This window comes from Miniopterus natalensis, chromosome 17 (genome assembly GCF_054644295.1).
Source record: "Miniopterus natalensis isolate mMinNat1 chromosome 17, mMinNat1.hap1, whole genome shotgun sequence".
In the NCBI taxonomy this organism is placed as follows: Eukaryota; Metazoa; Chordata; class Mammalia; order Chiroptera; family Miniopteridae; genus Miniopterus; species Miniopterus natalensis.
In genome coordinates, this window is record NC_142097.1 from 28,315,806 (window position 1) to 28,341,264 (window position 25,459).

The 25,459-nt window shown below is 40.7% G+C and overlaps 1 protein-coding gene and 1 pseudogene across 2 annotated transcripts in view; one reads left to right on the forward strand and one right to left on the reverse strand.

Annotated features, from left to right (window-relative positions):
• Positions 1-17,182, reverse strand: part of SPAG9 (sperm associated antigen 9) — a 94,346-nt gene extending 77,164 nt beyond the window's left edge. Inside the window, exon 1 of one of the 2 annotated variants that reach the window (XM_087826213.1) lies at positions 16,843-17,182. In XM_087826213.1, coding sequence (XP_087682339.1) covers positions 16,843-17,145 — 303 coding nt within the window. In that variant the 5' untranslated portion in view covers positions 17,146-17,182. The remainder of the gene's footprint in view (positions 1-16,842) is intronic. The other variant, XM_087826214.1, reaches the window with a different exon arrangement.
• A 4,575-nt stretch (positions 17,183-21,757) lies between these two features.
• Positions 21,758-23,561, forward strand: LOC107529816 (large ribosomal subunit protein eL29 pseudogene; annotated as a pseudogene).
• Positions 23,562-25,459: the final 1,898 nt, after the last annotated feature.

Sequence of the window (25,459 nt, forward strand, 5' to 3'; positions counted from 1 at the left end):
GAAACCTACAACCTCGGAAACATTGGTTCTTTTTTAATAACTAAATTTACTGGAGTAGCACTGGTTAATAACATTTACATACAACTTTCAGATACACAGCTTTATAACATCTATACAGTCTACTGCACGCTCACCACCCAATGCTCAGTCTCCTGTCACCATACAGTTGATCCCCTTACCCCCTTCATCTTCTCTGCATTCTTCTTTCCTCTGGGAACCTCCCTTCTATTGTCTGTATCTAAGAGTTTGGGGGGGCTGCTTGTTTTGTTTGTTCATTTGTTGCTTTTGTTTTAAATCCCACATATGAATGAAACCATATAGCTCTGGTCCTTTTCCGTCTGACTTATCTCACCTAGAATCATACTGTCAAGATCCATCCATCTGTCACAAATGGCAATATTTCATCTCTTCATGGCTAAGTAGTAGTCCACTGTATATGTATAGCACATCTTCTTTATCCAACCACCTATCAAAGGATACTTAGGTTGAAACACTGGTTCTTAATCATTTGGGAATTTGATACATCCATGAACCATGTTTCCCTGGAAAAAACATGCCCTTACCCACTCCAAACTATGCCTATTTTTCTCCAGGTCTCAGAGACCCCATAAGTCCTTCCACAAACCCCCATTTAGAACTCCTGCCCCATACTTTTCTATGAAAATACTCCATATTTGTGAGGCTTCTTAGAAGCCTCAACCAACCATTGTTTACTTTTCCAGAATATTAATCTAAAGACGACTATATGTGGAAGGAGCAATGGATACAGTAAATATAAGAAAAGAGACAAAGTTGACAAATCTTTCAAACAAGTCATTCGTTTGTTCAAAAAATTTCTACGACTACTTACGATGTGTCAGGCATGTGGAACATGACTGTGAGCACCACACTATCCCTGCTTTCCAAGGGTGTTCACTGGCTACAAACTGAGTGCAGGCAGATAACATAAAGGTTCCATGGAACAGAAAAACAACAACCGTATGTTGCTAATGGAGTATGGGTAAATTACTTCAACATTTTTACCTGGGGATATAAGCAAAGACTAAGTATCAATAAGAAAATGTCATTATTTTTTGGCATGCTTTGAAAATGATGCTCCCTTGGCTTACTAAACTGCTTTATCTGGGTAACTAGAAATTCTGATTTTAGGTTTCTTTTGTGCTATTAATAAAATGTTGTTTTAAATAACAAAGAGCAGATGTTTACGAGTAACACAATGCTGTGCTACTAAACTCCTAACAAAAAACTTCACCACTAACAGGGGTAGGGAGCGGGGGTGGGGGAAATGGGTAAATGTGGTCAAAGGGTACCCATTTCCAGGTAGAAGATAAGTAAGTCTGGGGATGAAATGTCCAGCAGCACAAAAACTACAGTTAACATACTACTCTATTGTACGTGTGAAAGTTGCTGAGAAAGTAGATATAAAAGTTCTCACCACACAAAAAAATTTGTAACTGAGCGAAGAATGTGTTAACTAACCTTATTGTGGCAATCATTTTACACACTCTCTCTCTCTACATATATATATATGTAGATCTTTTACAATGTACATTATATACCTTAAATTTACACAATGTTATATGTCAATTATTTCTCAATAAAGCTGGGGGGAAAACAAATTTTACCACTCTTCTGCCTATTCAGAACACTTTTCTGACAGAGAGAGGAAACATCACACAGACACACAGCTTTATGTATGCTTGGTTTCTTGGCGACCCAGTTTGGCTACAGAAAGGCATGAATAATCCATAACTGTTCAACAGTCACTACTATATGCTTACTCTACAAGCATTACTTAGACCTACCTAGACAATTCAAGCTTCAAAATTTTTTGCATTTTCTTAGGATTACTGAGGCCTTATATCTATACTGATAACTTTAAGTAAATATGGCAAAAGAAAGATTTTCCCTGCCAAAATTGTGTGACAGTTCTTGGATGGGCAGAGCTATTTATCGCCAAATGGAAATCTCATCTCTGCAGTTTCCCTTCACAGGAAAGGACTAGCAATAATGAAAATATTCTATAGCAAACACATAATCCCAGGACTTTCCTTCCAGCAAATTAAAATATAAACTTACAGACTACAAAATGAATTGCCATTTCTCATAAGGGTATGTTTTTTTACTTTCTTATTCTAAATGGTGGATTTTAAGCTTTTTGGCATCATAAACTCCGAGAATCTTTGAAAATAGATTCTTTCCCAAGGAAGGTAAATATACGAAACACAAAACAATGCATTTATTTCAATGCAACTTCAAGTTCTATAAGAAATCAAGAATGATTTTCCCCCATTTATAAAATTGTAAATGTTGGTTTTTAAAAAACATTTTTAAAAAATTCCCTCTGCTCTTGAAAATCCCAATTTTAAATGTGTATTACAGCCCTAGCTGGTTAGGCTCAGTGGATAAAGCGTCGGCTCTTGCACTGAAGGGTTCCAGGTTCGATTTCGGCCAATGGCATGTACCTTGGTTGCAGCCTCGGGCCCCAGTTAGGACAAGTACAAGTAGACAACCGATCGATCTGTCTGTCTGCCTCTCTCTCCCCCCTCTTCCACTCTCTCTGAAAAGCAATGGAAAAACAATATTCTTGGGTGAGGATTTAAAAAAAAAAAAAATGAAATGTGGACCAATTCCATTTCTATAGAAAGACTATACAGCATAGGGAATACAGTCAATAATATTCTTATAACTATGTATGGTGTCAGATGGGTATGAGATTTTTTGGGATGATGATTTAATAAGTTTTATAATGTCTAATCACTGGGGTGTACACCTAAAACTACTCTAATATTTTATGTCAACTGTAATTGAAAAAAATGAAATGATAAAATTTTTTAAAAAGAGACTGTACAAATAGATTCATTTTATCGACTTTCCCCCCTATATTGTAAAGGTATTTACAACAAAGTTTCCAATACAGTTAGGTTTCCTTTTGTTATTGTAATTTGCATATAACAATATTTCTGGGCAAAGTGAATACAATTCTGGAAGCTCTGCCCCAGCCAGAAGCAGACTGAAGAAAAAAGTACATGAATGCTCATAAGAAGCCTAAGGGTATCCATAATCCACTTAATGTGACTGAACTTTTTGCCAGTGGCTTAACTTTATAAAGTTGGGCACCCTCTATTACATTTGGCAAGTGACATTAGGGCAATATAAAAATCAGGGCAGTAAAGGCAGTTTTTCAAATTATGAAACCATCCTTCCCCTGGAAAATTCTGGTTACTCCCCCCAGCATAGGAGAGTTTATCAGGTCCCTCCGTTATGGTAGTGTAGGGTGCGCATCTCCCCTCAGCCCCACTCCTCTCTCTCTCTGTCTTTATGTCTCTCTGTCACACACACTTTTTCAAAAAGTATTGGGCAGGGGGTAAGCCCATCAATGGGCCTTTAGCATGTATGATAAGCACATCTTAACTAGATACCCCTTTTCCCTCTCAATAACTAATCGGTCAGCAACAACACTGACGTAACTTCAGATAGAACTCTCCTGGGAGCAACCAGACTCTGTTAAAAAAAAAAAAAAAAAAGCAGTAGACAATACAGACTTATGTCAGGATCTAAAAAGAATAAGCTTTGTGATAAAGCCAAATGGTTTCAAGTCCAGATGGCTTATAGGGACTGCTTTGCCCCACTGTTGTGAAGAAAAACAAACGAATACTTTGAAAAGCAAGCTCCTGAAGTTTAAAAAAGTCCCTAGAGGTTGTTGCTTATTCGAGTAAAGATGCAAGAGACAAAAAAGAAGAAAAAAAAGGCCTTTAAAGTAGTAACTTCGACCACAGTAGTTGTCTAAAAAGTAATACCACCAAATAAAAGGCTGATTTATTGCTTTGTATCCACCAAGATATCTTCTCATTTCCTCTGCAGTGTCGGGGAAGGAAAATATTTCCATTATATTTAATAATTATTGTTCAATTTAGTTAAGTTCAGTTAAATGTAATAGTTTTTCAGTGTAGCATCTTTTAAGAAACTAGAGGCTAAACCATATTAATAATGCCCAAGGGATGTGGTTCCCCTACCCTTCCAAATCCAAACTGTGGAAAATTTTCAAATACAAATGATTCTGAAAAACAAACAAACAAAAAACACAAAAATTATTCTGTTTCTTCACAACAAAATAGCAAGCGAGGAAAAAAAGAACTGTTACAGATCAAGAGAAACTTAAGGGACATATTAGACCAAATGTAATTATGTGAGCTACCTTGTTTCAATCCTGATTGAAACAACCAACTGTATTATGAAGTCCTGGCTGGGTGGATAAGTTGGTTAAAGCGTCATCCTCATATACCAAGGTTGTGGGTTCAATCCGTGGTCAGGGCACAAACAAAAACCTACCAATGAATGCATAAATAAGTGGAACAACAAATCAATGTTTCTCTCTCCCTTCTTCCCTTTCTCTCTCTAAAAATAACTTTTTTTTTTAAACCCTACATTTATGAGACAATTGAAGAAATGTGAACACTGATTAAATGTTATTAAGGAATAATCATTTATAACTTTTAGGTGTAATTTTTTTAAACTCTATCTTTTAGAGGTACACTGACTGGTAGTCTTTGATCTACTCTAAAATTATGGTGCAGCCCGGCTGGGTGTGGCCCAGCGGTTGAGCGTTGACCTAGGATCCAGGCGATCTGGGTTCAATTCCTGGTCAGGGCACATGCCCGGGTTGCGGGCTTGATCCCCAGTCAGGGGCATGCAGGAGGCAGCTGGTCAATGACTCTCTCATCATTGATGTTTCTCTCTCTCTCTCCTTCTCCCTTCCTCTCTCTGAAATCAATAAAGATATTTTTTAAAAATAAAAAAATAAAATAAAATAAAATAAAATTATGGTGCAAATGCTGAGGGGAAGGAAATAGGAGGGACAGATAAAACAATACTGGCTTGATGGTGTTAACTGTCAAAGTTGAGTGACAGGTACATGGGAGTTCATTATACAATTCTATTCTCTCTAATACTTGGATATTTCCATAACAAAAAGCAAATAAATAAGTTGGAATAGAACTGTTAGTGGCATTTAAAATAAAATGACAAAATATTGTAATAAGTTTCCTGTCGTTAAAAATCAAATGTACATGCACAAAGGGGCATGTACAAGGATATTTGTTGAAGGGCTATTTTTAACAGTTTTAAACTGGAAGATAACTTAAATGTCCATCAATAGATAGTAAGTATATATGATAGATCTGTATCATAAAACTATGTAATTAATTAGGAAATTGGGGAAGGGTAGGACTGAAAACAGGATGAATGGAAGTCTAAAAGTACTAGTTAGTAATATCCCTAGTAGGTCTCCAGAGCTATCCCTTAGCAGCCAGGTAGCTCCCTTACCTATTCATACAGAAAACAGGAAGTTTGTTTCCTGAAGAAACTCAGCCAAAAAAGACTCTACACTAGGGGATACCAGGCACAGCCAAATGAAGAGAAATGAAGTGAAAATCTATATATCAAACAGTAGTACTGATAGGCCCCTTTCTCTCCTTCCCTCACCCACATTCCCAATAACTAGGCTTATCTACTACTCCCCTGCCCAATCTCCACAGAGATTACTACCTTTCTTTGGAAAACCTCAACCGTCTCTAAGAAAAGACCATGGGGTACTGAAATCTGGGTTCCCAACAGGCAGTAAACTGCATCTAGCCACGCAACGCTTAAGGCCCTCAGTTTTTAGTGCCTGGCTCTTAAAAACTTGAAGGGATAATTAAAGGTCATCAGGTACTTGAAGCTCAAAGATAAAGACCAAAAAAGAAGGGGGGGAGGCGGCTCTGAGGAAAACAGACAAAGCAGGAAACAAATAAAAACTATAATTAATATACTCAGAGACCAAAGAAAAGTCACTGCATCCATGACACCAGAGCAGTATGCTATTTTTAAAAGTGGGATTTGGAGGGAAAGTAACAACAAAGAAGAGCTCTTACAAAGTATGAAAATGAAAGAATTTAGCACTTATTCTGTTTTTCTTGTACAAACTATACTTTGGGGTAAACCAAACAGTTGATGAGGGGGAAGTTCTCCTTTATAAGAAAATTTAGTTAATAAATGCTGAAGGATTGAGTGAGAATAGTGCCATTTCCCAATCCTTAATGAAATAATAGGGAATATCCAGTCACTGTTCAGATTTGCTTGGTTGTCTCATAAATGCTTTTATAGTCAGGTTCCAAACAAAGTCCACATGCTGCATTTGGATGATACATCTCTCAGGTCTCTTTTAAACTACAGATTCCCAAGTCCTTTCACGGAGTGATCGTAGCAGCCATTGATGATCATAAGGGAATATGATAAAGACATTGTACAAATATAATTTAGATCTAGCCAGACAGAGGTTGTTGCCAGTTATGAGTAAATGAAATTCAACAGGAAATTTACAGAAAAGGAAAGTAGAATCAAGAAAATATGCTCAACAGACTGACAAATTCTGGGCGGGGAGATAAACCAAAGAACTCATATACTTATAAGCATAGCCTGTGGGGGGGGGGGGGAGGGGGGGTTTAAATGGGGGACATCTATAATACTGTCAACAATAAAAACATTTTTAAAAATACATAAATAAAATGATACTATGTTAAAAAAGAAAGAAAGAAAATATGCTCAACCATGCCAGTGACCTGAGAAAGGAAATTAAAACAAGAGGCTGTTTCACATACATCAGATTGGCAATAGAAACCAAAATATCTGACAGTGTCAAGTGTTGTCAAAGACACAGGGAAATAACTCTTATACGCTACTGATACATATGCCTCTTTTAAGGATTAATTTTATACTACTCAAACTTAACTTTTGAGTTATAAAATTCGACTTAAGTCTTGTCAAAAGAAAATATTCCTAGATGTTAAGAAAAACAATGACCTCTACCTAAAAATCTATCTGAACAGCACTGACTTATCTGAATAGTTACAGAAAAAACATCTGACAAAATTCAACATCCCTTCATAATGAAAACTCTACAAACTAGGAACAGAAGGGAACTACTTCAACCTGATAAAAAGCATCTACAAAAACCCCACCCTAACATCATATTTAATGGTTAAAGACTGAATGCTTTCCCCCTAAGATCAAGAACAAAAATATTTTTCACTCTGGTCAGCTCTATTCAGTATTGTACTCGAGGTTCTAGTCAGTGCAATTAGGCAAGAAAATGAAATACAAGGCATCTAGATTGGAAAGAAGTAAAACTACCTATATGCAGATGATACAATATTGTATACTTAAAAATCTTACAGAATCCACACAAAAAACTCAGAACTAGTAAATAAGTTTAGCAAGGTTGCTAATCGAGTATATTTCTAAAACACCTTGCAATAAAAGTTTACTATTCTTCAGAATAAATTTTTCTTCAAATATAAATGCTGTTTTACTAACCACTTTATTTGTTACTATAGGGTACTACTTTTGTATCCAGTTAGAAGCGCCTATCAAAAGATTCTAAGCAGCCCTGGCTGGTGTGGCTCAGTCGGTTGGGCGTCATCCCTTGCACCGAAAGGTCGCCAATTTGATTCCCAGTCAGGGCACAGCCCGGGTTGCAGGTTCGGTCCCCAGTTGTGATACATGTGAAAGGCAGCAGATGGCTGTCTCTCCCTTCCTCTCCCTTCCTCTCTCTCTAAAATCAATAAAAACACATTTTAAAAAAGAGATTCTAAGCACATAGTTTGGCACTTAACCTTCATTTGTGTGGAAAATTTATTCAGAAAGACCAACTTATTTCTCAACCTGTAACTTAAAAGTAAATATTTGCAGCCCAAATGAATACAGAAAGCTACGATTAAGTTTAAAATAATCCAAGAATCATGGTGCTAACATGACTTTAAGATCACCTAGCCCAACCTTTGCAAATGAGAAATAATCCCTACAATACTTCTGACAATAGTTCCAATGAGCTTCATATTTCAGTTTTTAAAATGCATAAATATTTCTAGAATATCTATTATGCATAGGACAATGTAGGTGAAGTGTCCGCAATAACTATACTCAGGAGAAGTTATGGTTTTTCTGTATATGTAAAAGTCAAAGGAATTATTGACTGAAGAACTTTTTGGAAGTTTTTGCATAACTTAACATCAACAGTGAAGACAACATCTTGAATGCACAAAAGAGAATTTTAGTTAGGCTTAGCAATTTGACCTTCAGTATAATTATCCATCCATCCAACAAACCAACAAATAGTATCTATTAAATACCTACTGGATCCCAGTTGTTTAGAAGGGACTTAAAGCACTAGGGTAGTTTGATATAACATTGGAAGTGCTATGAGAGGGGAAGAATAGTATGCTGTGAGAAGATATAATATGGGCACAATCCACACTTGGTGTTCATAAAAAGCACCCCAGAATTGAAATCTGTAAGATGAATAATGTTAGCCAGGCAACAGAAGAGAGAAAGAGAGCACCAAGCATTCAGGCAGCTTTTAAGAAGGCCTGGAAAGAATACACCTTGTAAAACACATGCAAAGTGTTGAGTATGGCTCAAAAGGGAAAAGTGAGCCGGGCCGGCATGGCTCAGCAGTTGAGCATTGACCTATGATCCAGGAGATCGCAGTTCAATTCCTGGTCAGAATGACACAAAGGTCCAACTCTATGGAGTTTGGATTCAGGGCAAGAGATGTGGGTGGCCTGAAACAGAGAAGAAATGGATTTGGAAAGAAAGTGATTCCAGAAATATTTAAAAGTTGGAAACAAAAGAAAGTATCGATAGGGATGAAGGAGAGAAGATGACCAGGCATCTGGCCAGGTGGATAGTGGTACCTCTCATGAACATAGGGAACAGAGGAGGAGCAGCCTTGGGAGATAAGTTCAGTATCGGGAGACATTCGTGTCCAACAAACAAAAATATGGACCAGAAACTCCAGAAAGATCTGACCTTAAAGTTTTTAAGCTGTCAGTCAGCTCCGTGAGGAAAGAATCTTGTGTGTATTACTCACCACTGTATCCCCAGCGGACACAGGACATAGTTGACACTCAATAAATATCTGCTGAATGAATGAGATACACATTCTGGAACGGACAACAAATGATAACTGAACTCACAGGAATGGATAATATAAGCTAGGCAGTGTGCAGAGTGAGAACTAAAGTGGACCTCAGAAAGAATGCCAAGAAACACCAAAACTAATTGAGTAAGAGGAATCTATAGTCGGAAAGTAAGAAAAAAACCAGGACATGTCAAAGTCACAGAACCAAAATATAATGTTTCTTAAAGAAGCAGTTACCGAAAGAGTCGAATGTTGCTGAGAAGTATAAAGGAATGAGGCAGAAAACAGAAGAAATGCATTTTGAGAGCTACTTACGCGTCAGAATTTTCAAGAACAACAAGCAGGAGAAATTCTGACTACCTATGCCTAAAGTCTGAGATCTAAATAATTACTCTTATGAGATGAATTATTTCCTCAATGGGCAGCTCACCCTTTTACAAATTTATTTGTTCCATCTAAAGTGCCTTCTTCTATAACATCATCTTTTTTATATGCATGGCATCTATCACAATCTGTAATTAAATGGTTCATTTATTCTTGATTACACTATAAATTCCAATAACTTATGGGCTACCTTCTTTGTCTGTTTTGTTTGTGGCTACATTCCCGAAGCCTAGACAGTGCCTAGCTCAATAAATATTTGTCCTTGCTGATCATCTATGTGTCTGTTTATCTTTCTATCAACCTATAGCAATGGGATAGGACAGAACTAGAAGGTAGCGGAGTTTCCTCCCAGCCCTTAAAAAATAACTGTGGGGGGTGAGGTGGGGAGGAAAGGGACATCTGTAATACTTTCAACAATAAAGATAAATTTAAAAAAGAAAAAATAACTGCAGGAAGAGCAAGTGAAAACATGTTTTAAAGGACAATAACAGAACCCAGAATCACAAAAATCCTAGACTTAATCCCTGAAGGGGATCCAATCAGCAGGACCGCAAATTATAAGTGAAAAATTATTCTTGGCCTCTATAACCCTAGTGGAGCACGTAAAGCAGTAAGAAACAAGATATCCTGGAAAATATGCAAGGCTGAAAAAAAACATTAAACGTAGAGTCAGTTTCTGAATTTCTATATATCCAAGTTTCAAAGGGAAATATAATCCATGACATTTTTACACTTTAGTTTTAAATTAAAAACTTTAACCAATTTTAATTCAGTTTTACAGATCTCAGATTTAAATTTCTTACAGAAAAGCAGCTAAACTGCGAACAATCATTTCTTCCTTTACAGATGAATGACATTAGTTCACTATAAAAATATTAACACCTTACTCATCCCTATAACTGACATGTTGTGCTTTTAAAAATTATCTCAAATAGAATATCTGTATTACAAAATGTTCTCAAATATAAATACTATTGTGGTTATGTGGTAAGAATGCTCTCATTTTTTACAAGATCAGTACTGTACGTACTGAAGGGTCAAGTGTCATAACATCTGCAATTAACTTTGAAATGGTTTTAGCAATTAAGAAATATGTAGTATATGTGTATATATATGCTGTGTGTATATACATACACACATACATACACATATAAAGGTAGATAAGTAAAACAACTATGTACTGAAATTAGGTAATGAATATACAAATAATGAATGTACTTTTTATTTCTGAGAGAGGAGGGAGGGGAGAGAGAGAAACATTGATTTGTATTCCACTTATTTATGCATTCATCGGTTGCTTCTTGTATGGGCCATGACTAGGGTGGAACCTGCAACCTTGGCATATTGGAAGGTGGCTTTAACCAACTGAGTTACCTGGCCAGGGCTACAGACATATTCCTAAACTGATAAGAACAAATACTACACTTGATCCCAAGATGAGATATACACATATTTATGAATATCAGCTTTCTGAATAAACACATTACATGTGTTATTAAACTGGGCCTATACTGATATTTTTTAAAATCTCAATCTAATTATTTAGGTAACAGCTGTATTCATTATGAGTGCTGAGCACAGTACAAAGGTGTTTTTAAAATAACTCAGCCATTAGTCAACACAACAAAACAACACATATTTGGCTTGATTCTAATACTAGCTCTCCTGAGAACCAAGGTTCCGTATGATTTAAGTATGCAGCATGTAGTTACAAGTAAGCTATGGAGTCCAAGAAACAGAAACCAACAGTAGGCACAGAATTGGATCTGTTAACGACGGGATGTACGAAAGTCATTTAGTGAGTAGTCCTTCTCTACTAATTTATTCCCTGATTAGAGGTATCTATCTGATCCAGCTAGGTACTTTACCCATTTTGCTCTTTTTTTTTGTAATTTTAACTAAGTAAAAATGTGAATGTCGCCATAGCAAGGACATATCATTATATCTCACACACCTAGATTCAGAAAACTGAAGGAAAAGAAAGGGTGAGATCTATCTGTCTTAAGAGCTAAACAATGGTTAACTTATTACCATTTGGAAAAGCACCACCATCACCACCACCTACACACACTCCCCTAGAGAACAAAAAGATTGTTCATTTCAGAAAGTGTCTGGAAGTAGGAACTGACTAGGGGCAAGAGGCAGCATGTAGCTTATTCAAAGATATCAGCAAGAAAAAACAATGGTATTTTTTAAAATACGAAAATGTGTTTTTTAAAAAGTGTGTTTTTAAAGGTATTAGCTTTATGTACAAAACAATTTAGGTAATGCAGAGATCAAGGAAGCACTAAGATGTAGCCTGAGCATTCTAAAATTTAGGTTTAAATGAATAAATTAAGACCTAACATTCCAAAAAGCTGCCGACCCTTGCACTAACTGAAGCAACAGAGAAATTAAGTAAGCACCTGAGTCAATTCTTGGACCAAAAATCTTTAGTTCACTGATGATACCACAAGATACTGGTTTCAAAAACACTAGATACCATACAGAGGGACTTCACGTTTAAAGGAGTTTGAAAACTTTAGTAACATGTATACTCAAACATGTAAGATGTCAAATATTAACACCCCATAGATAAGCAACTTGTTCTGTGCTGACATCATCTGTGCACATAACTAAACTACCCTTCTTCCCATGCTGCTCCACGTTATTGAAATAAAACCTACATTATAACAAAGTTCAATTCCTTAGGACACTAGAGCTGATAGAATTAAGGCTAAAAACCTGAAGAACCGTTATAATCACTAATTTAAATCACAACTGTGCTGCCCAGGCCGGGTAGCTCAGTTGATTAAACTGTCATTTCAATACACCAAGGTTGCAGGTTCAATCCCTGATGAGGGCACATACAAGAAGCAACCAATGAATACATAAATAAGTGGAACGAACAGCAAATCGATGTTCTCTCTCTCTGCCTCCTCATTCTTCTGTCTAAAACCAATAAAAAATATAAAAATAATAAATAAATAACAACTGTGCTAAAGGCACAAAATAAACAATGTTGAAGTAGAAGTGAAATTTTGGCTTTTTAACTTAAGTCCTCAATAACCACCATTAGCAAATTAAAGCTGTAAGTATGGAAAATTACTCTTTAGTCACTTGATAAAGTCACAAAATAGAAAAGATTCAAATTTTCCTTTTTAGTGTTTATTAAAGAGATTAACTTAACTGTCACTGTAAATTACTTTGCAAACAAATAAAAAATACCCTCAAATTTTAATTGAAATATTTGTGTGAATGAATGCGAACTATAACATCAATAGAAAGAACACTATCAATGCCTGCTCCCCTGCCCACAAATGTTATCATCCACATGTTCACACACTTCCAAAGAAAACCAATTGATCAAAATCTTCATACAAAACATTAGTTTTGTTACTGCTTTAAGTGCTGCTTCACTGGGGAAAAGTTAATTAGAAAAATTCTCAGTTTTTCATCTGTGCACTTAATCACCCCAATATTTTAAGGCAAGCCACAGCACAGCAGTCACAAACACATCTTCCCAACAAAGGTATTCTCTCTTCAGCCCACTCTCTCCATCTACGCTTCTGTCATGCACGGAGAGGGGAGGGAGGGTGAAGCGGATGCATCTTCATTTAATCTGCAATCTCCCTCCACCCAATCATGCTAACTAAACCCTCACTTTGAAAACAATGGTGCGCCCTGGCCTAGGAGCTCAGTCGGTTAGGGCATCTTCCTCATATACCAAGGTTGTGGGTTCGATCTCCAGTCAGGGCACATGCAAGGATCAACCAATGAGTGTATAAATAAGTAGAACAGCAAATCTATTTCTCTCTCTCTCCCTTCCTCTCTCACAAATCAATCAATAAATTAAAGGCCAGCCAGCTGTGGCTCAGTGGTTGAGCATCCACCTATGATTCAGGAGATCAGCGTTTGATTCCCAGTCAGGGCACATGCCGGGGTTGTGGGCTTGATCCCCAGTAGGGGGAGTGCAGGAGGCGGCCAATCAATGACTGTCTCATCATTGATGATTCTATCTCTCTCTCTCCTACTCTTTCTGAAATCAATAAAGATATATATATATTTTAATTTTATTTTAAAATTAATTAAAGGGAGGGAAGCATGAAGATAAGAAACAGGCCCAAAGAATCACTTGAACTAATAAATTCAGGGAAATTTTCTTTTAAAATAAATTACTCAAGCTCTGGCCAGTTTGCTAACTGGTTAGAGAGCCAGCCTGCAGACTGAAGGGTCCCGGGTATAATTGCAGCCAAGGGCCCGTGACTCAGTTGCAGGCTCAGTCCCCGGCCCCCACTGGGGTGCATGCGGGAGGCAACCAATTGATGTACATTGATGTTTCTCTCTCATTCTCTCTTCTCTCCTCTCTCTCTCTCTCCCTTCCACTCTCTCTGAAAAGCAATGGAAAAAGTATCCTCAGGTGAGGATTAAAAAAAGAAAAACTACTCAAAGTGCCCTCACCAGGTGACTCAGTTGGTTGAAGCATCATCCCATACACCAAAAAAAAGGTTGCGAGTTCGATTCTTGCTCAGGGCACATCCCCAGGTTTTGGGCTCAGTCCTCCGTAGGGTGCATGAGGCAGCTGATTTGATTTTTTCCCTTTCACATCAATGTTTCTCTTCCTCTCCCTCTCCTTTCCTTTCTGTCTAAAAATATCAATAAAATTTTAAAAATCGATTTACCAATAAACTGTTCATAGATTCACAAGGCTTACTCTAGAGACAAGTAAGTTCTAACTGAAGTGAACATTTTTTTAAAATAATATTTATTTATTTATTTATTTATAGGTTTTAGACAGAGTGGAAGGAGAAAAGAGGGACAGAAGCAGGAGAAAGAGTGAGACAGAGAAATGTCAATTTGTTGTTCCATTTATTTATACATTCACTGGTTGATTCCTGTATGTGCCCTGACCAGGGATCAAACCTGCAACCTTGGCTTATAGGGACGATGCTCTAACCAGCTGAGCTACCAGCCAAAGCAAGAAGTGAAATTTAAGCTGAGCCTAAAATGAGGAGCTAGCCAGGGTGAACCTTTGAAGGAAGAGCATTCTAAGCAAAGGGAACAGCATGGGCAAAGGCATCAGACAGGACTTGGTTAAGGCATGAAAAGATATATGGCCAGAGCAGGGAGCAAGAGATGAGTAGTAAGATAGGTTTCTTGACTCACATTTGAAACTGGTCACACACAAAATCAGCCCTCCCTAAGGTTGTTTTTAAAGACTCACAAAAACAGCAGCTAACTCCACACAAAAAATGCAAAGAAAAGCAAAGAAAAAGACAGAAGGTATTCAAATTAAGTAGTATCATTATAATAAAGATTAAATTTCTGATTCCTTGCTGAGAATTCCTGCAAGCAAGAGATGGTTATAGCACTCCACTAAAACATTCTCACCATTTACATACCCTCCTAATTTTCCACAAAGGTGCTTAGAATTTACACTTTCTGGTGATGGATAATTTCCATGCTTTCAAATACTTTTGCTGTAAATATCCTGAGGCCCTTTTGCTATAACAGGCTCTTAGTCTCCATATTAAGGCCACAAACAAAGCACTCACATAAAATTAAACACACAATTCACTTTTGCATATGGGCCTAAAAGAGACTGAATTTCTGGGTACCTGGTAATACTTGATTTATGATCTTATAAAGACTGATAACAAGGTGGTTTTTATGTTTGTGGTCTGGGAGTTGGCTCATCTAGCATTTCATTAATGTTCTCTATTCTCCAGTAATGGCCCTTTGCCAAGTTTTCACAGAGAATTTATAGATGTGTTTGAAAAAGTATAAATTACAAAAGAGTCACTGGATAAGCAATTTTTAAAAAACCATTTACTTAAAAAAAATTTAATACACAATCCAGAGCCTAGCAGTTAGTTTTATTTTCTGATTCTGCAACCTGTGGCAGATGGTTTTCTTAGCCTGTGTAACCCTGGCATTTTGTCCACGTTTGCATGGACTGACAGGAGTTGAAGGCTGAAGAAAGCTATTCTTTCATCCAAGGCTGTAGGTCATGCTGGGCTGCTCCTCACCTGTGTATACGTGATTAATTCCCCAGTCTCTTCCAAGTACATCCGCATACAGGCAATGGCCTGTCTGAGCATGAAGACATGGCATGCCATTTCCGAAGTAGTCCATGACCTCTATTCTATAAACAGTGCTAACAAAGTAGTGGAAATTGTGATCCCATCCTCAGATTTTTTGCAACCCCTCCTTCCCTATAAGCTTGGAAATGCTCCTGAAATAAAGTCAACTGTGTTTGGCAAATCCAATGGCATTCCTTTGAGACAAATGGATCACAATATCAGAACTCAAAATCATCATTACAGACAAGCTTAAAAAAGATAATTATTTGCTGATACAAAGGTATCCATGACAAGACAAAAAGTTTAAATTGTGGTACTACTTTAAACAAATCTCATATCCTAAAAACTTTTCAAGTATTCTTGAAAGATAACATGTCATTCCTTCAATAATGAGTTATTTAGCTTCCCTCAGTCACCATGTATTTAGCCAGGTGTTGCTAGATGCTCAGGGAACAGAGATGAATAGGCCACTTGGCCTGCATTAGACAGTTCCACAGAAATAACGCCAAGACAGCCTGAAAGCTAAAATCCTTGCCTGTCTCAAAAAGTCAAAGATTACCACTTGCACTCCAATGCTCCAAATGATTCCTAAACCTTGGTGAGGGTACTGAGGTCACTGCTGAGGTGTTAGCGCCACTTAATAACCGGCCTAGTACACCTGGAAATTGCAGTCTGAAAAGGGTCACCAACAGTCACCTGCACCTCCTCAACCCCGCCCCCGCAAGTCCTCTTTATAAATAAACTGAGGGTTTTTAAAGGGAACTGTCCAAGGTTACCACCTGATATGGAGGAATGCTTTGGTGTAGGATACCAATAACACTGCACACTATACCTACAGAGTACTGCTATACAACATTCAAGTGTTGACAAAGTGTCAATCAAAGCACGTAAAATATAAAATGAAACATCCTTCTCAACAGGGTTAGAGCGTCAAGAAGAAACTGACCGAAAGAGGGAGATCTCTAACTTCCCAAAGCAGTAACCCCCTGGAAAGGTACTGGAACCCGCGAAAGTTACACAGCCAGGACGGAAGTGTTGACATGCACCACCGTCCCCAATGGTAAAAGTCTGAACCACCGTCTGACTATCCTGCGGTGGTCGGAAACTTCCCCAAACTACAAAGGGCAACCAGACATCCTAAAATCTCGGCCCTCAGCCAACCCCAGGTGCCCTCAAGCCAGGCTGTGGCTTCCTCTCTGGGCCTTTCCACCCCCATCTCACTCCCTCCTCCTGGACACTCACTAGCCTGCCTCGGTTTCCAAAGCCGCCCAGGGGTCCCGGGGACCTAGCGCTGCGGTGCTGGGTCCCGGAGCCTCGGCCGCAGACCAGCCCCCACGAGGCCGGACGCGGGCGCGCCCACCCTCGCGGGACCGGCCGCGCGACCCCCGCGGGCGCTGGGACGCGGCCCCGCCCTCCCGCCGGCCGGCCGGCCCTCACCTCCTCGGCGTGCTTGCGCAGCGCCTTCTCCCGCTCATACTGGGTGATGAGCTGCTCGTTGTCGTCCCGCAGCAGCTCCAGCTCCACCTGGTGCTCCTGGTCCTGCGCGAACACCGAGTCCAGGTTCTCCAGCACTGCCACCACCAGTGGCATCAGCTCCTTGACCACCTCCTCGTCGTAGCGCCCGATCAGCCGCTCGAACTCGCGGTAGATGGAGCCGGCCAGGCCAGACACCCGCTCCGACATCACGGCCCCGGAGCCGCCGGGCTCCTCCTGGTACACCACACCGTCCTCCAGCTCCATGGTGGCGAGCGGGCCGGCGGGCGGGCGGCCCGGGACGTCGCCGACTGAGGGGCCAGCACCGGCCTGCACACCGGCCCGGCTGGGACTAGGGCTGGGCCCGGCGGGATGGGGGCCCAGGCCGGAGGAGGGGAGGGGTGGGGTGAGCGCACTCAGCCCAACAGCCGCTGCACCAACTGCCTGGGCGGCGGGGCCGCGCGCGCCACACGTCACCCGCGGGGCGGAACCCGCGTCGCGTCCGCCCGAAAGGCGGGGCCCCGGTGGTGGGCTGGCGCGGCCAGGGGCGGGGCCTATGCGTTTTCGTGCGCCGGCGGAGGCGGGGCCGGGCGTCGCCGGCTGAGCAGGCAGCACCGCCCCCTACGGGTCCTGCCCGGCTGGGGCTGGGGTAGGGGCTGGGCCCGGCGGGCTGGGGGCCCGAGCCGGAGGAGGGGATGCGGGCGGTCAGCGCAGTCATTCCAACCGCCTCTGCACCAACTGCCTGGGCGGCGGGGCCGCTCGCGGCACACGTCACACGTGGGGCGGGGCCCCGTGGGAGGTCTAGCGCGGCCGGGGGCGGGGCCTATGCGTCCTCGTGCGCCGGCGGAGGCGGGACCAGGCGTCAACCCGGGCGCCGCGCGGACCGTGCGTTCGCCAGTGGGACGGACTGCGAGAGGGGGGGCCCTGTGGGCACCGGGCGGGATTTGTTGGGCGGGTCCCAAAGGAAAGGGAGGGGTCTGGGGGCGTACCTAGCCGTCCCGAGTTAACACAGCTAACGTTTCTATTGCTTTTTGCAGTTCACAAAGGGCTTTCTCGTTTGTTCCTCACAACAGGCGTGGTGAGGTAGACGTTTGGCCCCCGTTTTACAGACAAGGAAAGTAGGCCCAGGAAAGTTGTGGTTCACTCAAGGTCACGCAGCAGGAACGGGAAGGAGGCTGATCGGAGACTTACACCAGTTCTGATTGAGAATTTCCGGCTCAGAGAAAAATGGGAAACAGAGGAAAAGAGAGTAAGTGCAAAGCATTCTGGAGAAGAATATTGTACCGTCACACCTTGGCGCTCTCCCAGACACTGAGTTTCCCCGCCTCTCCTGGCCAACTTGGGAGAGTCGCATTTCCTGGCTCCAGCCACCCTCCTTTCCTCTCGTCTCCAAGAGGGGACGGAGCGGGGAAGTGGGGGCGGGGGTGTTGAGGAATAGAGAAGAAAAGGAGTGGAGTCACTGGAGTGAAAAAGCCCCGTGATACTCGAGTCTCCGCCGCCTGGGATGGCATCACGTGTGGGGAATGACACAACAGCCAAGCCTTAGGCGGGCTGAGTCAAGGGTCGCTTCCGGCGTTCTCGTTTAGCTTCAAAAATGGAACTAAGACACTCCCCAAAACTGCTTCTCTCCGAAGCAGGTGACTCAGGAGTTCTGCGGTCCGGTCCGACTGTCATAAGAATGGGGGCCTGGGGAGGAAGCACTTGGCTAAACAAGGGTTTAGTGGGGGGAGCAGCCACCTCGCAAGATCATAAATATCCACAACTTGGTGTTTACAAATTTCAAGTTCTTCCTACCAAGTAACGAGCTAGTTCCCCAAAGTCTCTCAATCTGGACCCATCTGGAGACCCATGAAAATGTATGGAGGTTGAGAGAGAGCCAACCTATAAACACAGGACAAAAATGAAAATACTAACCCTTCGAGTCACACTGGACTGAATTTGTAGCCTGTACTGTCCCCCTTTCTCACCTTCACCCCACATCATCCTTGTATTGTTTGTATGTCTGGATCTTAGGCTGATCAATTTGTTGGGTGTGAGCCCCACATGCCCCTTCTAAATCTCACATTTGAAACCAGAAACAGAGAGTCTTGCTCCGGATCTTTCTTTTGTCTTCTCTTCCAGAGGAGTATCATGCAATCTACATAAACTCTATTTTCCTGGGAGTCAGAGTAGCGGAAAAATTTAGGGCAGGGCTTTACTTTGTCTTTCCACAATATTATCATACATATCAGAAAATTTAGAGAAAAGAAAATTTTTGTTGATTTTCAGGTATGCAGTTATAATAAATTTGTCATAACTATGCTGCTTTTAGTATAAATTCAACATAGATGTGAGATATATATATATATATTTATGTCTAGATTTTAAGCCTCTGCTGGCTATCAGAAATTACATTTGTTTAAAATAAAATTCAGCCCTGGCAATTGTTTGGAGTTTCATCCTGTGCCCAGGAAGGTTTATAGGTACTATTCCCAGTTAGAGCATATACCTAGGGTGAGGTTTGATCCCAATCCAGGTGGTTACAGGAGGCAGCCAATCAATGTATCTCTCTCATATTGATCTTTCTCTCTTTTTCTCCCTTCCTCCCTTTCTAAAATCAATATAAAAATAAAATAAAATTCAGCCAAATATCCAACTGTTGAATAGATCAATAAAATACGGTGTATGCATGTAATGGAATATTTATTATTCAGCAATAAAAAGAAACATACATGCTACAACATGTATGAACCTTGAAAATATTATGCTAAGTAACAGAAACCAGTCACAAATGACCACATACGAAAGAATAGTGGTTGCCTAGGGCTAGCTGGGGGAATGAGGGAAAATAAGAGTGACTGCTAATAGGTATGGGGTTTCTTTTGGGGCTAATGAAAACGTTAGCCCAAAATTGATTGTGGTGATGGATACATAGCTCTTAATAAACTAAAAACCACTGAATTGTACACTTAATAGGTGAAGTGTATGGTATGTAAATTATAATCTCAAAAAAGATGTTAAAGTTAAATTTATGGCTATAATGACTTCATAGTAAACCAAGTAGAAATACATAACTCAGTGTGATAGAGTGGAAAGAAAACAGTTTTTAAATTGGGAACTCCATATTCTAATGTACACTGGTCATTGTGAACAACTTAGGTTCAATAGCCTAAGTTGAGCCTCGGCTTCTTCATCTGCATAATGGTGTGCGTTACAGAATCTAAAGGTTTTTTGCAATTCTATAATCCTATGATTCTCCTTTGTAGGTGGGTGTGAAAGACAGGAGATAGGGCCTTGAGATAGAGTCCCGTTAGTCAACCCCTGATTATGTAGGCGGTAATATTACCTCCTTTACTCAAAAGCCTGGATAAATTTCCAATACCCACCTCTAAACCCAAGGGCTGAGATTATTATTCAAGACTAAGAGTCATTCAGGAAAACAGGTCATGTTATGGACTTCAGAGTAGATGTTTACACTTGATTCCTAAAAGGAAGGAAATTCCATTTTAAGAGAGTTTTTGGCCTTGCAAAAGTAGTGAGGACAGCGGAGGGGAGGAGTTTGAAGGCAGGAAGGGAGGAGTTTCTTCCTAAACACAATAACTATAATCACTGGAAGATTGAAATTACTAGTCCTGTTGTTTGTCTAGCCTTCTGGAACTTTTACAGTCATTTCTATGTGAATCAGTTTCGCTGGCTTCACAAACTACATTTTCCCACCTGGGAAGAGAGGGTCTCTCACCGCTGAAAGAGGAAGAGAAAAAAGCTCCTAGTGTACAAGGCTCTCCATCTAGGTGTGAAATAATAATTGATTCATCACCCCTTACAAACTAGAGTGTGCTTGATGATGAGAAGCAGAATTTGCCACCCCAAAATATGCCTCTTTGGGATAATTATTATTTTAAGCTGATTTTTTTTTTTTTTTTAAATCCTCACCCAAGGATATGTTTTTCATTGATGTTAGAGAGAGGGGGAGAGAGAGAAACAGATCAATTGGCTTCCGCACGCACCCTGACTGGGGATTGAACTGAAACCTGGGTATGTGTCCTCACTGGGAATCGAACCCTTGACCTTCTGGTGCATAGAACGACGCTCCAACCAACTGAGCCACACCAGCCACGGCCACTTGTTACTTATTAAGTGCTGTGTCCTGTGCTAGGTCCAAGATGAAGGTGCTAGTCCAAGGTCAAGATGAATCAGGCACAATACTTGTCCTCAAGATGAGCAGTCTAGTAAGGGAGGCAGACCTGGGAAGTATAAATCGTGTGCAAGTGCAATCATCTAAATATGTACAAGGTGCAGTGATGATAAAGAGGGAAGAATAGTTAACTCTGTTTGGAGGTCATTTAGGTGAGGGCCTCCTGGAGGATTTTGCCAACAGGAAAGTAATCTAGGCTTAGAGGTTAACTCACAGATTCAGAAAAACAGAGAAATTTGATTTGTTTTGTTTAAACCTAATCTGGCCTATTTTTGGAGACCTCAGTTGCAGAGCTGAGCTAATTCAGAGGAAAGCTTGGACTAAAGGGACTACTGAAACAGTTGCCTTAGGGCACAGGCAGTCTCTAGAATGCTGTGTTTGAGCTAACTCCTCCCTCCTGCTCCTGCTCCTGCTCTTCCCTTAAGAGTATGCAGTGGATTGGATTGGGGAGAAGTGTGTCCTCGGCCACTTGATGGAGGTGGATGAGGTGAATGGGGTCTCTGGACCCATGCAGTGATGGCCAAGATATAATGTTTAGTTTGATTGAAAACTGTCTCAATAGTCAGCAGAGCCAGACCTTGTTTCTAAGACTACTGGATGCTGACTAGACTTCACAGGCCAGGACTCAATGTGTTCTCCAGAGCTAAATACACTGTCAGATCCTTTGGCATCAGGAGAAATGAAAAGATTGCCGTTAACTTCACCATGTGTGGGGCCGAGGCAGAAGAAATCTTGGTGAAAGTTCTGAAGTTGCAAGAGTACAAGTTATAAAAAAATAACTTCTCAGATACTGGGAACTTTGGTTTTGGGATCCAGGAACACACTGATCTGGAGACCAAGCATTGGTATCTAAGACCTGGACTTCTGTGTGGTGCTGGGTAGGCCAGGTTTCAGCATCTCAGACAAGAAATGCAGGACAGGCTGCACAGGGGCCAAACACAGAATAAACAAAGAGGAGGCCATGCACTATTTCCAGCAGAAGTATGATGGGATCATTTTTGGCAAATTCCTGTTTCTCTCCAAAAGGCCAATAAAATGTTTTCACTGAAATGTTAAAAAAAAAATCTAAACTCTGTCAAGCTTAAAAGCTACCAAAGAATTGTTAGGAATTGCTTGGATGCTGAATTTTAAATTATTTGATGTTAGCAAGCATGTTCATCTTGTCACTAGTCCAAGAAAAATATGCTTAATGTGCATTATGTATGTATGCTAACCTGTTTTAATGCCAAAAGTTTTCTATTTGTCCACAATTTCTTTAAGAAAAATATTTGTTTGCCTTAATGAATACTGTTGGGTAAAAATACAGTATAATGAATGAAATGGGCAGAAGCAAGCACTCCTATACCTAAGAGACTCCAAGAAGAATGGATGTCCACATTCAGATGGCACACTATGAGGCCTTTAACTTTTCCTTAAGTACAATAATGTTTTCTAGTATATTTTTCATGCAGACAGTTTTTCAACCTTGATATACAGCAACTGTATAAAAATTTTCTTTCATTGGCAACCTATAATCTTTAACATACAGTAAGCATTTTGTCTGTTTTGAAGGGGGTATGACAATAAATCTACCAGATGGGAAATCCTATTAAAAGTAGAAAAGCTTTTGTAATGTACTCAGTGTGGTGGTTCTATCCTTTTTTCTTCTTTTTCTCCCTTGGTCTGTAATGAAATTGTTATAGCAGTGCAAAATACAATCCTATGTATAAAAAGGAAAAACGATTGAGAAGCTTTGAATAGGAAGCAGAATGAGGGCACTGGCCACACAGATGGGAGTGGGGAATGGAGATCCCAGATGGCAAAGAAGCTCCAGAAATGAAATAGAAAAACCATCTTAAAAGCAGGCAAAATTACTTTACAATTTTGCCTAGGATGGGTCCTGTTCTGATAAGACTTTGCTATGTCTAGAGAATGCCTGGAATCTATCCTAAGGTTATCACATCACAGGGGAATTTGCTGACTGTTCAAAAGAAACTATGTAAATGGTAAAGTGCAATCACATGTTAACATTTACTTCTGCTCTCTTCCAGTCCCAGGTGCTTTGGGAGCCACAGGGTTCACTACAGATATGGCCAAGTCCAAGAACCACACCACACACAATCTGTCCTGAAAATTACACAGAAATGGCATTAAGAAACCCCAAGCACAAAGATATGAATCTCTCAAGGGGGTAGACCCCAAGTTCCCTAGGAACGTGCGCTTTGCCAAGAAGCACAACAAGAAGGGCCTGAAGAAGATGCAGGCCAACAACACCAAGGCCATGAATGCATGTGCCATGGCTATCAAGGCCCTTGTACAACCCAAGGAGGTCAAGCCCAAGATCCCAAAGGGCAGCAGTCGACTTGCCTACATTGCTCAGCCCAGCTTGGGAAGCATGCTGGTGTGCATCACCAGGGGTCTCAGGCTCTGTTGGCCGAAGGCCAAGGCCAAGGCTGCAGCTTCAGCTGTGGCTCAAACTCAGGCTCAGGCTCCCAGAGGTGCCCAGGCCCCTACTAAGGCTCTGCGGTAGAGGCCTCTGTCTCCGGATAGGAGGACAGAAGGATTGGTGTGACCCCTGGGCTGGTGTCCTCCTGCGGTATTTGTACAAATAAACCTGGGGCAGAATCTGTCAAAACAACAACAAACAAACAAAGACACCACATCAATTTCTATTCCTCAGAAAAGTACAAAACCCTAGCTCTGAGGACAAGGCCAATCCACAACCAGAGAAAAGGAAATAAACACACTAAAACACGGTAACATTCTGTTGAATATGTTCTGTTTTTTAGATGTTTTCTATTTAAGACATGCAGCTTATCTAAAATAAAACAGAAAAAGGGGCTGGTTGAGAACAAGCTGTGGTGTCTGGTCAGAAAGGAAATAACCCACAGAGCCTCTATGACCTTTGCCACTTTTCTCTCCATATATCCATGTATGAAAATGACTCAGCCCTAACATTAGTGGCTTATTTTTAGAAGGGGCAACAGAGCCAGTTGAAAACTTAAGCATAGTAACCACTGCCAGTCGACAGCCTCACACATCAGAAGCAGGGAACAGATATGTGCTCATTTCAGTTTGGTATGTGTGACTTAAGAGGCAACAGAGAGCCTGCCTCTGTCAAGATACACATTTGTTCTTTCCTTACTACTATTCTTACAAGTCACTGTTTCAAAATGACATCCATTGTGTCTGTAGCAGTGTCCATTCTCTTGGAGGAAGTCTCATTTTCTTCTCAAGGTTTATGCAGGGATGATTTTGTTGTCCCTTGAAAATCAGGTATGTTCTGGGGAAAATGGCCCAGTTGGGACTTGAAGCCTTGACTTGAGAAGAAAGCTTGAAGTCACTGGACATGATTACCCTCTTGAAGAGCAGGTTTTGAGAGGATTAGTGAAAGGGAAAAAAAGATCAGTGAGCTGTGTTCAAATAGCATGTCATATTGGGGGAGGACTAGAAAGAGGATCATAACCAAAGTTAAGAGGAGGTATATTTTTTCTCAATATAAGTTTTGTTTTAGCACTGGCTGGTATGGCTCAGTTGGTTGTCCTGTGCACCTAAAGCTTGCTGGTTTGATTCCCGGTTAGGACACATGCCTAGGTTGTGGGTTTGATCTCCCATTGGGGTGGATATGGGAGGCAACCAATGGATATTTCTCTTTCTTTCTCTCCCTCTCCCTTCTTCTTTCTCTAAAAACAATTTTATAAAAAAAGTTTTTTTAATCAGTAGGAGTTGTCCAAAAATGGTTAAGTGGATCTTGGGAAATATTGGCCCAGCAATGGAGTTGTTTATTTTGTTGTTGCTTTTAATCCTCACTGGAGGATATTTTTTTCATTGGTTTTCAGAGAGAGTGGAAGGGAGAGGGGGAAAGAGAGAGAGACATTGATGTGAGAGAGACATTGATTGGATGCCTCCCACACTCGCCCTGACCGGTGCCGGGGATGGAGCCTGCAACTGAGGTACGTGCCCTTGGCTAAAATCAAACCCAGAACCCTTCAGTCCTCGGGCCAATGCTCTAACCACTGAGCCAAACTGGCTAGGGCGCAATGGAGTTGTTTAAACCCAGGGTGGGCAACACACGGCATCGATGTAGTCAAGGAAACAAAGGAGTTGGAATAGGTGAATGTTAAGGTCCTATTAGTGAAGGGATAAAGAATTACAAATTGTTAGTCACAAAACAGTCCTGGGGATACAAGGTACAGCATAGGGAATACAGTCAATAACATTTTAATAACTATGTACGGTGCCAGGTGAGTACTTGAAATATCAGGGGGACCACTTTATAAAGTATATGATTGTCTAACTACTATGCTGTACACTTGACACTAATACAAAATAATACTGAATGTAAACTGTAATTGAAAAATTAAAAAACATTTTGAAATAAATAAAAAAAAGATCCTGTTCACTAGGTCTCTGTTCTTAAAATTATTA